The sequence below is a fragment of the Diceros bicornis genome, chromosome 15, assembly GCF_020826845.1.
Source record: "Diceros bicornis minor isolate mBicDic1 chromosome 15, mDicBic1.mat.cur, whole genome shotgun sequence".
Taxonomy (NCBI): Eukaryota; Metazoa; Chordata; class Mammalia; order Perissodactyla; family Rhinocerotidae; genus Diceros; species Diceros bicornis.
In genome coordinates, this window is record NC_080754.1 from 38,766,026 (window position 1) to 38,785,874 (window position 19,849).

Sequence of the window (19,849 nt, forward strand, 5' to 3'; positions counted from 1 at the left end):
TAGAAATCACTAAAAACCCAGTTAAAAGATGTGCCACAATAGACTGGAAGAAGGCATCTCCAACACATAATATCAGCAAAGGATTAGAGATGTAGAAATTAGAAAGAACTAGAAATCAAGAGAAGGGCAAAAACTCAGTAGAAAAAAGGGCAAATGATATGAATAGATAATTCAGAGAAAAGAAAATCAAAAGAGTCATTAAACATATGGAATGATGTTCAATGTCATAAGTAATCAACGATACCCATTACACGGGCAAAAATTAAGAAGTCTAAAAATATTAGAAATCAGTGAGAATGTGGAAAAACAACAAATATCAAACACTGATGATGAGAATAGAAACAAATAGGAAATCAACTTGATAATATCAGTAGAATTAAGCTACTCTATTGTCTCAAGAATTCTACTTCTAGGTGTATTACTTAGAGAAAGGTCACATGGACACACAGGGAGATATGACATGGATGTATAATGTAGCATTGATTATAAAGTAAGAGACTGGAAACAATATGAATGTCTATCAACAGGGAAATAAACAAGCTGTAGCAAATTCATTCAACAGAATATTATACGACCATTAAAATGAATGAACTAGATCTACAAGCATAAAAATTGATAAGTTAAAAAAACATTTAATGAAAAAAGAAATTTGCAATAGCATATGTACTATGCGATACAATTAATACAAATTCCAAAAACATGTAAGACTGTATCATGTATTTTATGGGTCAAAATATACATAGAAAAAATAAAAAACATGCACGGGAAGGGTAAATTTCCCCTCTTCAGGTTGGTGGTGACCTCAGGGGAGAGAAGGGAACATGACACATAAAAGCTGGTTTATTTCTAAAACAAACAAACAACAAAACAATAAAGATCTGAAGCCAGTATGGCAAAATGTTAACCTCTATAAAATTGGGCGGGTGGGTATATAGGTATTTGATACTCTGCACATTTCTATATATTTGAAATATTTCATAATTAAAAAATTTTAAAGTGTGTGGGCAGTTCAGGAGATGGATATAGAAAATATAGGTTACTGTTTCATGAGTACTGACAGCAAAGGAAAGGAAATACAATGGTAGCCTAAAAACAAATTTTAACAGGGAACATACTAACTTCTTATAGTAGCTTCTTTTATACATATATAGACACATATATCACATAGACACATACATACATATATTCATTTTCTTTTGGAAACAGGAGAAAACAAGGGAAGAGAATCAAAGCAATGATGGTGCCAAGGCTACCGAATTCCCTTCAGCCTATTAAGTCTTATGGTGCAGCAGGACTACTGAACCATCAGTGCCCGCAAACAAGAGCTTGGTTTTTTCCTTATAATATTTTTATTGTATTCCTTTTTCTAGACTTATTGTGTTGGCTAGAATGTCTGTGAAACTTGATTAATAACAATGATGGATATGTGTTGTTTCTGACTTTACTAGAATAAACGGGGAAGCAATGAAGAGCACGCACCATGGAGTCAGACTGTGTGGGTTCAATCTCAGGTGCTACTACTCACTAGCTATAAACTTAGGCAAGTAATTCACTATGTGAGTCTCCCCTTGCTCATTTGTAAAACGGTGAATGATTAGGAAAAGTTCACGCTTGTCTTCTCTACACTATTGGTCTTACCTGAATAGTTTCTTCCAGGCGGTAGCACTCAAGGACTTGCAGCGTCTCTATAACTTGGTCTGGGTTGAACTGACACAACAGCTCAATGAACTGCTCTGTAATACAGGGAGATAGCTGCAGCAATTCTTGATTTATATGAATACCTTCCCTGAAAACATAAAAGGCAAGAGAATAGCATTATTTAATCACATCTATAATTAAAGCTACAGGTAAAAAGTATGTTACCTTAAAACCAAGACTACTTTCTGGTCAGGTAAAATGGTGAATTAAAAGTCTCACTGTTACTCAGGTTATTAGGGTGAACTGTATGTTACATCAGAGGCATTCTAAACCACAGTATTTCTCAGTTGACACTGAATAATTACGGAAATGATATTCAGTGGAGGCTCCTCTGAATAATACCAAAAGTTGTACTGTTGCTCTAAAAGAATCAAAGGTGATGCAATTCAGTTTAAACAAGTTGATCACTCAGTAACTATATATAATAAACCATCTTTCAGTCTCAACAACTGTTCCTACTATATTCCCCTTATAGCACCAATCATACCACGTTGTAATTACTTCTTTAATTGTCTAGCTTCTCTAAAAGACTATAAACTCTGAGGTAGGCACCAGTTACCTTCTTGCTAATGCATTCTCAAAGCTGACAACAGTGCCTTGCATGTAGTAAGGGCTGATGATTTGGGTGTTGTTAAAACAAATAGAAAAGCGGATGAATAACAGGATACACAGTATTTATGGGTTCATTTGCCTTGTCTGCCAGCTAGTCACAAAGCCCACTATTCGCAATGCTTACACAAAAGCTGTGGAAGTGGAGTATTAGTTTTATCATGGTGCACACACAACTACTGGTGGCCAAAAGGAACTATTTAGGAAATCAACTGCTGTTCATTGAAGACCCAAGAATCATCTCTCTTGCTTCAAAAGAAATCAGTTCCTTCTGAGAGTCCTATCTTCTCTTCAGAATTCCTCAACTAAAGCTCCTTATAAGAATTGAAATAGGGTTAATCAGATACAAAAATGACTGCTTGGGAAACTAACCTTCTGAAGAAAGGTTAAGGCAGATAGCCTAAAGCAACACTTTCCAGCTTTTCTCATATCATGGCACACAGAAAGCGACAATATTTGTACGGCCCATGGGAGTGAAATAAGATCAATGACAGGGACTCGGGACGCCTCAAGAGCCACCCCACGAGCTGAGGGGATCAGTCTCTTAGCACACCTGGAACCCCTGTGTGGTGCACCAACAGCCACAGGTAGGAATCTCTGGACTCCAGAGAGAACAATCTGGGGGTTATAATTATTCTATAAATGACGGTAAGTAGCTCTCCTATTTTTACTAGTAAGAGACTTCAGTTACAGAAGGAGGAACTATATTTAGACATAGGAAATCTTTCCTAAATGAAGAGCTTTGTGACACTCAGTCCTGACCAGAGGTTGGGTGATGCACTCAACAAGTTCTGCTGCTTGGGGCTTTCAATACTTGCTGATGGGCTAATTCAGTATCTCTTCAAATTGGCTGTAAATCCCAAAGATTGAATTTTCTTTTTTCTTTTTAATTTCACAACTGCCTTTAATGTAGAATTTTTGTTAAGTGACTTGCTATTCCCTATGAAGACCACCACCTTAGTTCTTACTTAACTTGAAAATTATCTGCTTAAGTGTCTGTGTCGCAGCTATACTATAAACTCTGAGAGCAAAGACCGTGCTGGTTCATCGTGGCTTCCCCAGCAATAGCATAGTCTTGGCACATAATAAATAGGTGCTCAGTAAACGTACATTGCATTGACCTGAACTGACTGGAAATAGTGCACTGGATCGCCTTCAAACAGAGGGAACCAAATATAGGATAGAGGGGTGAAAATTAAAAGGACTAGGGCTATAAAGTCAGATATAGCTGGGAATAAATCCTGTCAGAAAGTTCTGCAGGGAGAAAATAGAAGATGTACATGATAAACCCAGGGAAATGATAGTTCTCTACGTAGGATCAAGGCGGTGTCTCAATACGACACTATTAGGTAAAAGAGAAAGGGAATGCTAATCAATGTTTCTCAACGTTAAGGTAAGCCAGTGTGCCTTCCAGATGTTTTCACCATATTGTAGGTGGTGGTAATATTTTATCTAAACCAGGCTTCTGCTAATGTTTTATAAATGCAAGACTATGGAGCAAATTAAGATTAAACATAAGCATCTGCCGATGAATCACAGTATTTAATTCTTTCCAGAACATTTATTGACAAAACTCTTTACAAGTATTGAAGATGTGAATATGCATCAAACCAAGCAAATCACCCAGATGAATAGATTTTTATGCATTCATTTGTGAGGGAAATAATGTGTCTGCTGGGAAATGATCAGGCAACATCAACATAACCAAAACTTTAATAAATTGTAGCATTAATGAATTTACCCCCATTTCTGACTGTTGTTTATCAGTCTTGCACATAAATACAATTTGTTGTACTCATTTCCCAAAGCTATTTCTATTAGTCTTCTATGAGCTACCTGCTTTGCCATATACCCACTGCTAACTTTAATGGCTGTCAAGATTATGTATTTTAGACCTAAATTGTATCTACTTTTTTGGGATTTCTATTTTAATCATAGCATTGACTTATAAGATATAAACATTTAACTATAAATAAAAGGGAGAATTTTACAAGGCACACATAAAGCTTTACCTTGTCAGCTTTAAAAGAAAGCATATGTTTGCCTTGTGAAACACACACACACACATACCAATCACATCCCAAAATGCAGGTTGGAGAAAATATCCACTCTTACTCAGGTTGTGAAAATAATTTAAAATTATAATCTTGTACATTAGGCCATTTCTGGGGAAGGATAAACTATCAGTTTTGAAAAAATTATATTAAATTGATTCTAAAATTTAAATTCTGATTTCAGAACATTTGCCAGAGAAAATAAAAGTTGCACGGGAATGAAAAAAGTCTGGTCTAGTCCTTCCTCTTCACTCTAAATACTACACAAAAATAGGCCAGTCTAGAGTACTCGTCTAGATTTCCAAGGACGAGGATTTCACAATCTCCCTCAGTAACTTGTTTTGACAGTTGAGGGCCACCTCAGCTTAGCCTAAATCCTGACTGCTTGAATTCTCTGTTCATTCCCATATATCCAGTCCTTGGAGGTGGTGGCATACTGAGGACTACTTGGTACCTTTTAGACTGAAAAATCAAATATATCACTCACAACACCCAAGAGTAAAGAAAATTATTTTCCATATAGTTTTCATTCAAATCAAGTTGCTTCACAAGGCTGCTCAGCTGAACTTTTAGCTTTCCATGTTAAAAATGCCACAATGTAATCCCCTGTCAACTGAACAAAACATAAGTGAGTGTGCCACTCTCACACTTTAATACTTTAATGTATTAAAAAATACTTTAAATGTGATTATTATAGGTAGCAAAGACAATACTTACAAAATTTGTATGAAACTGTAACATAATTATCAATAATGTTCCCCAAGTTGGACAGGCAACTGGCTTAGATGGAAACCTGTCCTGTGACAAGAAGGAATCCAGTAGCATGCTTTGGTCTCTTTGAGCTCCATTATGACCCTTTACATTGTGCACAGCTGCCAGTATCCCTCACACAGGAAGAACCACAGTCCCTTACATGAGGGACAGACCAAAGCAGACAAGTGCACCATTCTGTCTAACAGTAAAGATTCTGCCGCATCAAATGATGTAACAGCAGATCGAAGATAGATCTTTGGGGGATTTGGTCACTTTCCATCTCCCAAGTTTGATTAATAATTAAATGTCAAAATACCCTCCTTCATACCTTAACAGAATTTTTATTATCTCTCTGATATTCATGAAAAAGAAAATGTACTGTTTTATAGGTTTTCCTGCATAAGCGGGAAGAATGGCCTTTATAAGCTAACAGAAATGAGCCAAATGATTTCAGGGACAGAAAAAATAATTTACTTCCATAACCTTATCAAGTATAAACAGTATCTGGATCATTCCAATGCTGTACAGATTTCAATTAAAAACTCAGAGAGTAGCTAAAACAAATTTTCCAAAGTTCCACTATTAATAACACTAATAAGAAGAATGCTGCAGTTACCTGCAGTGTATATTTTCTTCCTAAGGCAAAGCTCTCCTTATCACTAAAATCGGCTAGTGATCCTACTAGCAAAGATTGTCTTAATGTGGCCCAAGCAGAAAAAGACTGGAAAGATGCAGATCCTGGCATCTCTGCATCATACTAAATTGGTGCACTTTCAGGTTTAGGTGAGAAACCTGGTGCCATTCTCTGCCCCAAGTGATAGACGGAATTGGAAGAGATGGAAGAGGGGCAGTTCTGTGACCTCATCACAGAGACATTCTTCAAACAGTTTCCAGAAATAGTTTTTGAAATGACGCTGGGTCAGACTACTACACATCTATTATGATATCCACATATAATTCTGAACATATAGAGAACACAGACTTCTTGTTTCTGGTCTGGCATTTAAGTTAACACTTCCATCCTCACAGGAAAAAAGCTGACCAAACTGAAAATCAACAACTCTTCTTGGATCCATCTGACAATTGAGGTCATAGGGCAAACTGCCGCCACTGAAATTAGAAAGAGATAGACAGCAGATACAAAGAATCACAGCTTATTGGAGCAGAAGCCAAGCAAGAGAAACCACTGCTAACCGGAGCCAGTCCTGGGACAGAAAAACTTAAACTGTAACTGACAAAACGCTGGAGGTTCAGTGTAGAAAGCTGAGAGTTGAAAATTCCAGGGGGGCCAAGTCTTGGAGGGGAGTTCCCTTACTTTCATGAGTTTTACCTCCAGGAGGCCCACCAGATTCTCACTGTGAAGATTGGAGAAAAATCCCATCATGCTTCCAGCAGTGGGGAGGGGAAAAGTGGCCATTCTGAAATACACCCAGAGCATTTTGTTCTTCTTAACAAGGCCTGCTGTTATGGACTGAATTATGCCCCCCCTAAATTCATATTTTGAAGTCTTAACTCCTAGTATCTCATAGGGTGACCTTATTTGGAAACAGGGTCTTCGCAGATGTAATTAGTTAAGTTAGGGTGGACCCCGACTCCAATATGATCAATGTTTTAAAAGAAGTGGAAATTTGAACACAAACGTACACACAGGGACAACACCACGTGACGATGAAGGCTGAAATCGAGGTGATGCTTCTACAACCTAAGGAATGTCAAAGATTGCCAGCAAACCACCGGAAGCTAGAGAAGAGACACGGAACAGATTCTTTCTCACAGCCCGCAGAAGGAATCAATCCTGCTAACACTTGATCTTGGATTCCTAGCTTCCCGAACTGAGACAATAAATTTCTGTCATTTAAGCCATACAGTTTGTGGTGCTTTGTTAAGGCAGCCCTAGTAAACGAATATGACCACCCTCAAGGGAAACTATTTTACCAGAACCTAACCGACTGGGGTTTTATTAGAGCCTCACCAAGTTGGGAGAAGAGAAATACCCAACTCCAGCCCTCTCTAGCCATCCTGTCTCACTTAAAGGGGGGAGGAGTACTAAGAAGCACTTGAGAAGGACACTGCCCAGGGGCACAGCCTCACTAAAGACTGAGGGCTAATCACAGGATATAGAATGCCTCCCCTCCCACCACACCTCACCACCACATCAATAGGGCTCCTGTGTAATAATGGGAATACAACTGAAAGAACTACACATCTCAGACCTTACTTTAGAGGAAGTCTTTAGAGAAACCCAAAGACAACCAGGGAGACAAAAAAAGGACACTTGAGGAAATTTCAGCCTCAGACACCTAAATCTATAGCAAAGAGTAAACAAAGCCTAACTCCTAGCCAGATAAACACAAAGCTTCACACCAAAGGCCTATTTACCTCAACTTCTTTTACACAGCACATCATGTCTAGCTTTCAACAAGAAATCACAAGACACACTAAAAGACAATACAGTTTGAAGAGACTATCAAGCATCAGAACCAGACTTAAATACAGCAGAGATGTTGGATTTATCAGACGGGAATTTAAAACAATTATAATTAATATGCAAAGGGCTCTAGTAGAAACAGTGACATGTAAAAACAGAAGAGTAAAGTATGCAGAGAAATGGAAACTCTAAGAAAGGATCAAAAGAAAATGCTAGAAATCAAAAACACTAAAAGAAATGAAGAATGCCTTTGATGCACTCATCAATAGCCTGGACAAAGCCAAGGAAAGAATAAGTGAGCTTCAAGATATGTCAATAGGAACTTGCAAAACTAAAATACAAAGACAAAAATGATCAGGAAAAAAAACAGAATAGAATATCCAAGAACTGTGAGACAAATATAAAAGGTGTAACATACACATAGTGGTAATACCATAAGGAGAAGAAAGAGAAAAGGGAACAGAAGAAATATTTGAAGCAATAATGACTGAGAATTTCCCCCAATTAATGACAGATACCAAACCATCCATCCAGAAAGCTCAGAGAACACCAAGTAGGATAAATATCAAAAAATCTACACCTAGGCATATCATATTCAAACTGCAGAAAATCAAACACAAAGAGAAAATCTGGAAACAAATCAGAGGGGGAAAAAAACCCTTCTGTATAGAGGAGCAAAGATAAGAATTATATCAGACTTTTCTTCATAAACCACGCGAGCAAGAAGAGAGTGGAGCAAAATATTTAAAGTACTGAAAGAAAAAACCACCAGCCCAGAATTCCATATCCAACAAAATTATCTCTCAAAAGTGAAGGAGAAATACTTTCTCAGACAAACAAAAATTGAAGGAATATGTCATCAGTAGACTTGTCTTTCCAGAAATGTTAGAAGTTCTTCAGAAAGAAGGAAAATAATATAGTCAGAAATTCGGATCTACACAGAGAAAGGAAGAGTGTTAGAGAAGGAATAAATGAGGGTAAAATAAAATCTTTTATTTTTCCTATTCTTAACTGATCTAACAGAAAACAGTTTGTGCAAAAGCATAATAGTAACAAAGTGTTCAGCGATTATAGCTTACGGATAAGTGAAATAAATGACAGCACTGTTCTAAGGGACAAGAGGGTGGAATTAGGAGTCCTCTGTTGTAAGGCACTTGTACTACCATGAAGTACAACAGTGTTATTTGTAATTGGACTTGGATTAGTTATAATTGTGTATTGCAAATTGAAAAGCAGCCACTAAAAAAGTAAAAAAAAATATATAATTGATATACTAAGAGAGGAGAAAAAATGGAATTATATAAAAAGCTCAATTAGAACCAGAGAAGGCAGGAAAAAAGTAGAAAACCAAAAAAGAATCAAAAAACAAGGGCAATGAATAAAAACCAGTAACATAAATAGAACAAAAGAAAGGGTAGGACTGTAAACAGCCACCAAGTATCTTAAAATGTGTCCTTGTTATTGTAAATAGAAAAATATGGGTATTTGGAAAGATTTCTTTAAATACAAATGAAGCACATTTTTTGAAACTTTAGTATGTAGCACTTACATGCCACTTTTCATTGTTTCAGAAATTTTAAAAGCAAAGAGCAGACCCTTCCTAACTATTAACTGCTCTCATTTTTATTAACTTGAGCAAATCTATGGGGGTAAAGAATACAGGGAACATTAAGCTATCTATGTCTCTCCATATCCTCTTATTATCATTCAATCACACACACAAATAGTATGTGTGCACACTATTTAATGTTACGTATTTTTCCAATTTAGCATTATTTTTACATTCATATTGCCATGCTTGCCAGTTTGGTATTCAACTATGCTCATTTACCTTAGCGTTTAGCCAGTCTTGACAGTCTAGTGGTTAGGATTCGCCGCTCTCACTGCCATGGCCTGGGTTCGTTTCCTGGTCAGGGAACCACACTACCCATCTGTCGGCTGTCATACTGTGGCAGCTGTGTGTTGCTGTGATGCTGAAAGCTATGCCACTGGTATTTCAAATACAAGTAGGGTCACCCATGGTGGACAGGTTTCCACAGAGCTTCCAGACTAAGACAGACGAGGAAGAAAAACCTGGCCACCCACTTCTGAAAAAATTGGCCATGAAAACGCTATGAACAGCAGCAGAGCATTGTCTGATCCAGTGTGAGAAGGTGAGAGGATGGTGCAGAAAGACTGGGTAGGGTTCCACTCTGCTCTACACAGGGTCACTAGGAATCGACTCAATGGCACTAAACAACAACAAACCTTAGTGTTTATTTAGCCATCTCCCCCAACCTCTTTTTTAAATAGCTTTTTCAGTATGTAAATATTAATATGGATATTTTAATATTAACCACTTTTTTCTTTCACAGTATTCCCTTGAAATATATTTTCCAAAATGGAATTGCTGGATCAATACACATGTATAACTTTAGAGCTCTTAATACATATAGGTAAACTGCTCTCAAGAAAACAAAGCGGACTAAGAGGGAGGAAGACATACACAAAGGGAAGAATGACAACGTGTAGTGTATCTTATGAACAAATAGTTCAGTACTGCTGAGAAATAAAGGAGAAAAGAGAAATGGGACAAACTAAGAAAATGAAGTTGGACAGATACACCTGAATCTGACCAAAACAGGCTTTGGGCACCATGAGGAGTTTGGATTTTACCCTGGATACTGAATGAACTTTGAGAAGGGGAACATTATCATCATTTGCCTGTTTGAAAATGAAACTAGAAAAATTAGGAAGGCTGGTTAGCAGACCAACAAGAGAGACGAGGAGAGAGACGCTGAGTGCCTGAACCAGGGCAGTAGACAAGAGCGGGACACACATGTAAGGGACGTTCAAGAGGTGGATTCTGATGACTGATTCCGTGTGGTGTGGCTGAGAAGGTGAGAAGAGTGTGCAAAGGACAGCGAAAAAATCATCACCACTCTCAGGATTTCCTTTAAGACACTTATACTATAATTGTCTGCTTACTTGTCTATTTCCTCCATTAGAATGTAAATTCTCTAAACGCAGGGCCCCATCTTATTCACCATTTTATCTCTCATGCCTGTCACAGTGCTTAGTATGCTGCAGCTACTCAGTAAATCGTTAAATGAAATAAATGGGGAGATAATGCCATTTGCTAGGAGAAAAAATAAAAGAAGGAACAAGTTTGGATTGAAAATAAGTGAGTACAATGTTGAGCCATTTCAAAGTCTAGCCCAGCACTTAGTAGATGGCAATCTCATTATAAAGAATTATTGAATAAAGGAATGAAGAAATAAATGCATGTAGGTTATTGCCTCCCTCCTTCCTTCCCTCCCTCCCTCCATCCATCTATCCATCCATCCATGTATCTATCTATCCATGTATCTATCTATCCATGTGTGTATGTATGTATGTATCTGTCTGTCTGTCTGCCTGCCCGCCTGCCCGCCTACCTATCTACCTACCTATCCATCTACCCATGTATCTATCTATCTATGTATCCCTGTATCTATCTATCTATCCATGTATCTATCTATCTATATATCTACATATCTATCTATGTAATATGAAAGGTCTGGAGATTAGGAGATGATGATGTGTTAGGATTTGAAAGGTTGAATCTGAGCGGCTGGCAAAATACTAACCAAAGATACAATATCTGGTGGTGAGTCTGGCCAAGCTGACAGGCACTCACTGAAGTAGGAATGTATTTTTATAGGTCAAAGTTCATGAACATAACGTTCTCATTTTTAATTTTAATTTTGAAATATGCTATTTCAACAATGAGTGTCAATATCTTAAAACGTCCTTTCAAAATTATCCACAGAGAAACACTGACAGAGTCAACTTAAATCTAATGTATAACCATTTCCATAACCTATGTTTTGCTCCTTGGCAAAGATACTCATTTTCTTAGCAATGTTCAATTTTTACTTTATTTTGATTAAAGACTTGGAAATATAATGTGACATTTTATGTGTTTTCTACAAGAAAAATCATACCATATATTTGATATATTTCAGAGGCCTCCGGACATCGTTAACAAAGGCTAAATCAACATTATTGAGAAAGTTATACCTAGGAAAATATTGTGACTATAAATATACTTGTATATTCTCTTTATTCCTTAGGCAGCGCATAATCCCACAAAAACCTTCAGTGTCCTTTTGTATTATCCTTCAAGCATCCGCAGCGCACAAAAGACCTGCATCTGGATGTAAATATATCAGGAGAGCTCCTGGGAGAATTTTTGGCCAGCAGGAATGCACGCAGGGAGTGGGGGTGGGGTAGGGCTTTATGTGGCAGCTGTCCCATGAAGGGAATTGGAAGAGGGGGCAAATCCTTTCTCTCCCAAGCTGTTGGCCTCAATTCAGGCAAGTAATTTGCTTCTGGAGGATTAACCCCTCCCCCCAAAACTATCTGATCTTTCTATGTACAGATGCCACCAATATCTTTGTAGGTCAATTAATTCTACTGAGGACATTATTTACATAGCAAAGATAATTAAGAAATTGGATAAAGAAAATAGAGAAATATACATAAGAATTCAATTAGATGATTTGTTCCTTTAAAAATGCTGTTGACAAAAATAAAAAGCTACCTCCTCAAAAACAACTCAATGAATACATGCAAATGTTAAATCAAATATGCACAAACCATATATACACAGAAATAAGGATCGTATTGACTCAGGTTTTTGGGGCAAGAGCAAAAAAAAGAAATATTCTGATATGACACACATAATACAAGCTGTCTCTATCTCAAAATAACTGTTTTCCTTCATTTCCTCTATTCTCCAGAATGCTGCTAGAGGAGCTTGATGGGGGAAAAAACCTGGATGTTAAAAAAAACTATTGCTTAAGAAGAACAGAAAGGGAAGAATCAAAGGCAAAAATACTCTGATGTTGTCTGCCAGCAAAAACTGCTAGGCAGGGCCAGTCTACCCATTCTTGATGTTCTTTTGTCTCTAAGTATCTTTTTTCCACAATCCCTCAGTTTCCCACTTCAGTTTTCCCAGTACCTGACAAGACCCTAACCATTTTTTTCCAGGTTAGTCAAAAAGCATACTTATTTAAAAAGGCTAAAATGAGATGGGAAATCAGTCATTCGGAGCCAACGACTATAGTGATATTCATATTACCTAATACTGATATTTTTTATTTTAAAAAAGATTTGGTCACCATCATCTTCCATATTTTATTACATATGAGAAATGGCCAAGTTCAAAGCTGAACTTCCTCTGTCCTTCCAGCTGAAGTCTCCCCAGGTAGGATGGGGGAAGAGGAGTCAGGTCCTAAGAGAATGGATCTGACACTGGAGATCTGGCATGAGAGAGGAACAGAAGGAATTCTGCCATGGGAAAAGCGGCACACAGGCTCCGAAGGGGCTGGGAACTGGGGCTGGGCGCCTCCTTCCTCTTCCACCTAGCTCAGTCCTCCTCAGTCCTCCGCCCTCCCCTCATATCTCCTCCCAAAGCTCTCCCCATCCGTTTTCCAGCTCTCTTCCTTCCCTACAACCCCCCAACTACACTTCTAAGATATCTCTAACAGTTAATTCTAGGAGTAGACTAGGGCCCAAACTGGCTCTGAGGGAAATCCAAATGACCACCAGAAATAAAAATGGTGTCTAGCCTCAGTAATATTCTGACAACAGGGAATAAAAACACAGACACTTTGAAAAGGTCTTGAATAGGTGTGTATGGGGGTATGTAGTCAGACTGCTTTTCTAAACATCTGCATATACACATCTGTATGACTCTGAATGTAAATGCAGCATAGCCTGCTCAAGATTTAAATGACTGAGATTTCAAAAAATTATTATAATCAACAAAACTACTGGTATTTTGGTACTTAAAAACAGCACAGAATAGTGGAATAACCAAAACCGATGTTATCACTAAAGTAAGTAAATGACTGTTTTAAATGGCTAGTGTACATTATAATGCAACTTAAAAGTTTGTGTGTCTGATGTGAAAGCTATGTCATCCTGGAATATTACACTTAAGCCAGTGATGCTTACCTCTAAGTGCACATCAAAAATATCCCTACCCACAATGATTCTGTGGGCTCGGGCCCAGGCATCTGTATTTTTAGAAGTTTCCTAGGTGATTCTGACACACACACTTCTGGTTAAGAGTGAATGTCTTAGAGGATGTTAAATATTATTACACTCAACTTCTAATGTCACAGCAAAACATTCAGATCTCACATTCAGAGCTACTTTGCTTACAAATTCATTACTAATTTCATCATCTCCTTGGATTGGATTTTATTTGGTAAGTACCACAGTAGCACTTTAAAAACCATTTAAACTTTCCTTCTCACATCGCCAGGAGAAGTTACTTAAAACTAAACACTTCAAATGAGAGTTTAAAAGGTAATACATTTAGAGGTGGGCTAGGAACTAGGTGTTTACCTTGAAAAGTGAAGCTATCAATGTACAGCACAGAATAAGGAGCAGGAAGGAGCGAAGCTAGGACAGAAAGGGGAAGCTAGATGGTCAACACACTCTTCCTGAAACATGTGCTCATGGCATGGCTTCATTATTTTATTTACATTGATGACAACTCATCACGCATGCTCATGTTCAGACAGAAAGAAAAGTATTCCCTCAAGACAATCTATTTTCACATCATGTATTTTGGTATAATCTATGTAACTGTCACTCCCACTAAGATTAAAAATCAAGAGCTGATTGTACTATCTGGATACCATGGGCCAGTTTCTTAACCTCAGTTGATTTCCTATCTATGTATTACAAAAAACTAAAGTTTATTAACATACCTTGGGTCAAGAAGACTCCTCAAAAATTTGAAAAGCAAAACTTGGCTCTGAACAGAAAAACAATAAAAAAATACAATTAAATATTAAAACAAATTCTTCAAACTATGCCGTGGCAAAGAATGACTCTAAACTATTCCTTTACATTGCACACATGCATATGACTATTTCCATTAAGCCCTCTGTACAGATCTAAGAAATTCTAAAGAATCACTTGGAGGTCATTTCCTCTCAGTAATTCTAATGGCTATCACACATTCAATTTTGAGTGCAGAACAAACACAAACACTTTGTTATTGCCAAAGAAAGCCCTTTACCAAGACAAATCCCTGAGCAGTTTCCAGCATGAGGACCCTCGGAATGGCAGGTGCTCTGAACTGCTCTGCTGATGGTGAGTTCTGGCCGCACTGATGGGTTCACACTGCCTCACCTGGTCCTCCTTGTGACAATGGCCAACTGTGGGATACTTAATCTAGGTAGGGTGGTAGTTTGAGGCCCAAATAACAACCGCCACCAAAAAAGCTCATTAACTCCCCAATATAATCAACTACAGAAGAGATGGCAAACTGCAACATGTTAGCAACTAATATGCCATAAAATCTGGGTTCTGTTTCTTCCACTTATTAGCTATGTGACTCTGTGTAAGTCACTGACTCTCTCAGCAATTCAGTTTGCTTATGCAAAAAAGAGAACAGCAATATCTTCTCTGCTTTCTGCACAGGGTAGAGGTGGGAATCAAATGAGATAAATCTTATACTACATGAATATAAATAATGTTTCTAAGTTCTTAGGAAAGCTAAGCAAAAATTATTATAGTTTAGTTTTTTTTTTTTTTTGACACATTCAAACTCCACCTATAAAAAAGCAGGGGACTCGCAAAACTGAAAAGGATTAATGTCATTTAGAATGTGACATTTTAAATATATTTATTGCTCTTTGATTTTCTATCTTTTCCCTGGTCTACCACTTTGTTTTATCTTACACTTCTGGTTATAACTTAATATTCTAGCTTATTTCAAGAATTCTGTGAACAATTTATCAGAGGCATATTTCTTGTCATCAAAAGTAAAGGTACTTTATAAAATTTGTGTGGGATTCTCACGCAAGCCATAAAGGTCTGCAATAAAATAAATACTTCATTTCTTTAAAGGAAATATGTAAGACTCCACAAACAGCCCACACTCAAATAGCCACTTTTTTTAATCCATGACACTTCAGCTTTTATATATTTGTCTGATGAATGACATTATATTCATTTACCTCTCTGCATCCAAATATCTTTTGAGACTACAGGAAAAAGAAAATCCTGCAATGGATAATCTTACATTTTAAATGACAATAACAACACTATAGGCAAGAAGATTCACCAGAACTGTAGACTTTTAAAGGGGGGAGAAGCTTTGTGGGTTGACAGTAGCTTTAGCAGAAATGTTCTCCTGTCCCCCTCACTAGAATGGACTGGATGACTCTCCACGTACTTCCGCAGTATGCCAGGCAGTGCTCTATCTTCATTCAAGTCAAACTACTCTGCCATTGTCTTTTGGCTTATCTGTCTTCTTCCTTGAGCACAAGGATACATTTACGTTTTTGTATCCCCAGCACTGTTTTTGGCCCACAGCAGATACGTAAGTATTTACTGAATTAATGGGTGAGTGTTTATCTTGAGTTAATGGACCTCATCATGCTGGACAAGCAAGCCTCATATCTGGGAGTCATTTTTAACTCCTCGCATCCCTTTCAACTAATGTCCAAGCCCCATACATTTTGCTTCACAAACATATCTTCTGTCCCCTCCACTGCCACTGACTTAGTCCTAGTCATTTTGCCCTCTGTCTACAGCTTCTGCCTTCTGACTGGTCTAAATGGTCTCTCTCCTCCATTTGCTCTCTTTGCCAGCGCATTCTCTACTCTAGAGAGTTAATGTTCTATAAAATGAATCTAATGATGATGTTCCTTTGCTTAAGAACTTTAGTAATTCTCCAGTACACAGAAGATGTATACTATAGTATAATTTCTTAGCATTACATATAAGATTGTTCAATATCAGGCCCCAAACTCTGTTTTGCAGCCTCTATAATTGTTTTTTAATTAATTAATTAATTCATTTTTCCCCCAAAGCCCCAGTAGATAGTTGTATGTCATAGCTGCACATCCTTCTAGTTGCTGTATGTGGGACGCGGCCTCAGCATGGTGGGAGAAGTGGTGCGTCGGTGCGCACCCGGGATTCCGAACCCGGGCCGCTAGCAGCGGAGCGCGTGCACTTAACTGCTAAGCCACGGGGCCGGCCCCTATAATTTTTTTGTGTGTGTGTGAGGAGGACTAGCCCTGAGCTAACATCTGATGCCAATCCTCCCCTTTTTTCTTGAGGAAGATTGGCCCTGAGCTAACATCCGTGGCCATCTTCTTCTACTTTATATGGGACACTGCCACAGCATGGCTTAGCAAGCGGTGCATCAGTGCGCACCCAGGATCCGAACCTGCGAAGCCCGGGCTGCCGCAGCGGAGCACACACACTTACCGCTTGCGCCACTGGGCCAGCCCCGACCAGCCTCTATAATTTGAACTCCTCTCCTACGTACCTTTTATAGCTTAATCTAATGCTTCTTCCATCATTGTCCCCAGCACATCACGCTTCATACAGACCCGACCATTCTCTGAATATGCATGTTGCTTCATGCCTTCAAGTCTTTCCATACCCAGAACCCTTTATCTAGCAAGTCCTTCCAAATTCTCTGCCTAGAAAATTGATAGCAATCATTCCAGACCCAGTTCAGGCACGTCTGGGAACTCTTGTCTGACTTCCTCACAAAGTCTATCACTTTCTTGTTCCTATAGCATGTTTTACATATGTCTGGTATAGTGCTTATAACATTGTACTGTGGTTATGTAAGTGCTTGTCTGTTCCACAGGAAAAATTAAAGAAAAGATAGTATTCTTATTTGTGCATCCCAGGGCCTACCATACTGTGGTACACAGTGGAGCCATAATGTGTTTAAATGAATGAATTCCATATTTTTGTTTCTCATGCCAGCTGCCTCCCATTCACTGCTCTAGTTTCCATCTTGCATAGCTATTCTCTACTACTATTATTGCCACTTGAGGACTCTGGGCTGTGCTTCAAGTCCCTGTCATTGTCCCATTCGCTACCTCCATCACTTGTGGCCATAAGGTTGTGAGCAAAACTCACCACTAGCACTGCCATGGTAGTGACAGGTAGAATACTAAGTCCATAAAATAGTACTTCAAACCGAGCATCTCAATATTCAGCATTAATACAGTTGTATTCTAGTTAAGACTTTCCAAGAAAAATTCCAGATAGTCAGCTTTAACTCAATTTGAGGATGACAAAAGTCTGAATAAATAACATGAACCTCAAAGACAATACAGTTGTAGTTCCTTTAGCAAAAGAAAAAAGGAGGGGGGAAGGATCTTCTGTGGATTAAGACTTCTAGACTAAGTACAGGTTATAGTTCCAAAAATGTTTCTGGGATGCTAATATTTGTTATGCACAAAGATGAACTCCCTCACTTCCAAACCCAGAGATCATCACACAAGTACTCCCAAACACACACACACACACACACACACACAATGTGTAGAAACTGCTATTAAATGGCAACTATCAATTGAAGAAATTACTACAACCAAAAGCACTTTGGTAGCTATTCAATAATTGTCTCTCCACTAGATGCTTCTTCTCAGTATGTTTTTGCAATACTTACCTGAAGTTTTTTAACGACTGTTTCAATTTGTTCAGAAAAGTGAGTAGCAACCAGCTCTGCAGCTTTACAGGGCCTCAGGGACACAAGTTCCTGGAGCGAAAAAAAAAGATAAAATGACCTTTAATGTTAAATTTAAACGGAATTTCCAAATAAGTGAAGCATGATCACCTACCTCAGTATTTTCACGAGCTTCTACACTGCATTTCGGGAGGCCTTGATATAAGGCCTCAATTTAAAGGCATGTTGCAAATGAGAAAAACTAGAAATATGCCATGTAAAAAATCCGATTTTGATACAAAAGGTAATTCAGAATCCTTAGAAAATGAAAGCACTAAAACTCTGGAACTAGGCCATGATATCTACAGGATGAACAGGAGGAACAAAAGCTTCCCAAACTCCCTATGAGAGGATTTCACTGTTGAGCTTAAACTAATAACTTGAAGAAATGAAAAAGAGAACATAGTTGCAATTTTCCTGGCTAAGAATTCTAAAACTTTACTTCTGATGCTTGGTGAATCTGAAACTAGAATTGTCTAGAATTGTCTTAAGAAATCAACTAAGGTCATGAGTCTTAAATGAGACTAAGAGGTTGACCACTGTTAATAAGATCTATTTCTGTCAAATCTAAGACTTCCAATCTGCCCTTTCCCAGACACTTATGGCCATCCTTTTCTTCTTGAAACTCTCTTCTTACTCGGTTTCTGTGACCTATTATCCTACCTTTCCAATCGCATGTTACATGGCTAAAATGCAAAGACCATCTATAGATCAACATAGCATATTGTCAAATAAAAGTTCAATAAGTTATTGTGACTGAAATATTCATGATATATCTAATAATTGTGTTAGTATTTGTAGATTAATAATAAGTAGCTGACACAAATAACTGTAGTTTATACTACTTTTATACATCTCAAAACAGAGAAGGCACCACTAATCAATATTACAAATGAAAAAGGGGATATTACTACTGATCTGTGGACAACAGAAAGATAAGAAACTATTATGAATTAACATATGTCAAGAATTTGAAATTTTAGACAAAATGCATAAATTCCTAGAAAAATATAATTTAATAAACTGACTTAAGAAATAGATAACCTGCATTAATTTTTAACCACTAAAGAAATTTAATGAATAGTCAAAAATCTTTCCCTATGGAAAACCCCAGTCCCAAATAGCTTCACTAAGTTCTAGGAACCATTTAAGGAAGAAATAATTCCAACATTAATTAATCTCTTACAGAGATAGAAAAAAAGGAAAGTTCTTGAGCCAGCCCTAATGGCCTAGTGGTTAAAGTTCAGCACGTTCTGCTTCAGCAGCCCAGGTTCGGTTCCCGGGTATGGAACCACACCATTCTTCTGTCAGTAGCCATGCTGTGGAGGCGGCTCACAAAGAAGAACTAGAAGGACCTACAACTAGAATATACAACTACGTACTGGGGCTTTAGGGAGAAAAGAAAATGAGTTAAAAAAAAAAAAAAAAAAGGAAACTTCTTCAGTTCATTGTATAAGGCTAGCAAAATTTTGATATCTAAACCCAAAAGGAATATTACAGATCAATCTTAATCATGAACATTGATATAAACATCCTAAATAAAATCAATATCCAACAATATAAAGGATAATATGTTAGGATCAAGTTACATTTATCCCAGAATTCAAGGCTGGTTTAATATCCATAAAATTTACTGCAAAAACAGAATAAGGGAGAAAAGATGATAAAATTCATTCAGGAGAAAACTGTTAGCATACTAGAAATAGAAGATTTCCATAAAAATCTTTATAGTAAACAAAGTACTTATGTTGGAATTAAAATTTTTAAAAATATTGTTAATAGCAT

General features: G+C 37.6%; 1 protein-coding gene across 1 annotated transcript in view; it reads right to left on the minus strand.

The window, feature by feature from the left end:
* Nucleotides 1–19,849, minus strand: part of VPS8 (VPS8 subunit of CORVET complex) — a 257,252-nt gene that overhangs the window by 77,947 nt on the left and 159,456 nt on the right. The window contains exons 34-36 of the mRNA XM_058556181.1: nucleotides 18,008–18,097; nucleotides 14,289–14,335; nucleotides 1,639–1,786 (exon numbers count right to left, since the gene is read on the minus strand). Coding sequence (XP_058412164.1) covers nucleotides 1,639–1,786; nucleotides 14,289–14,335; nucleotides 18,008–18,097 — 285 coding nt within the window. The remainder of the gene's footprint in view (nucleotides 1–1,638; nucleotides 1,787–14,288; nucleotides 14,336–18,007; nucleotides 18,098–19,849) is intronic.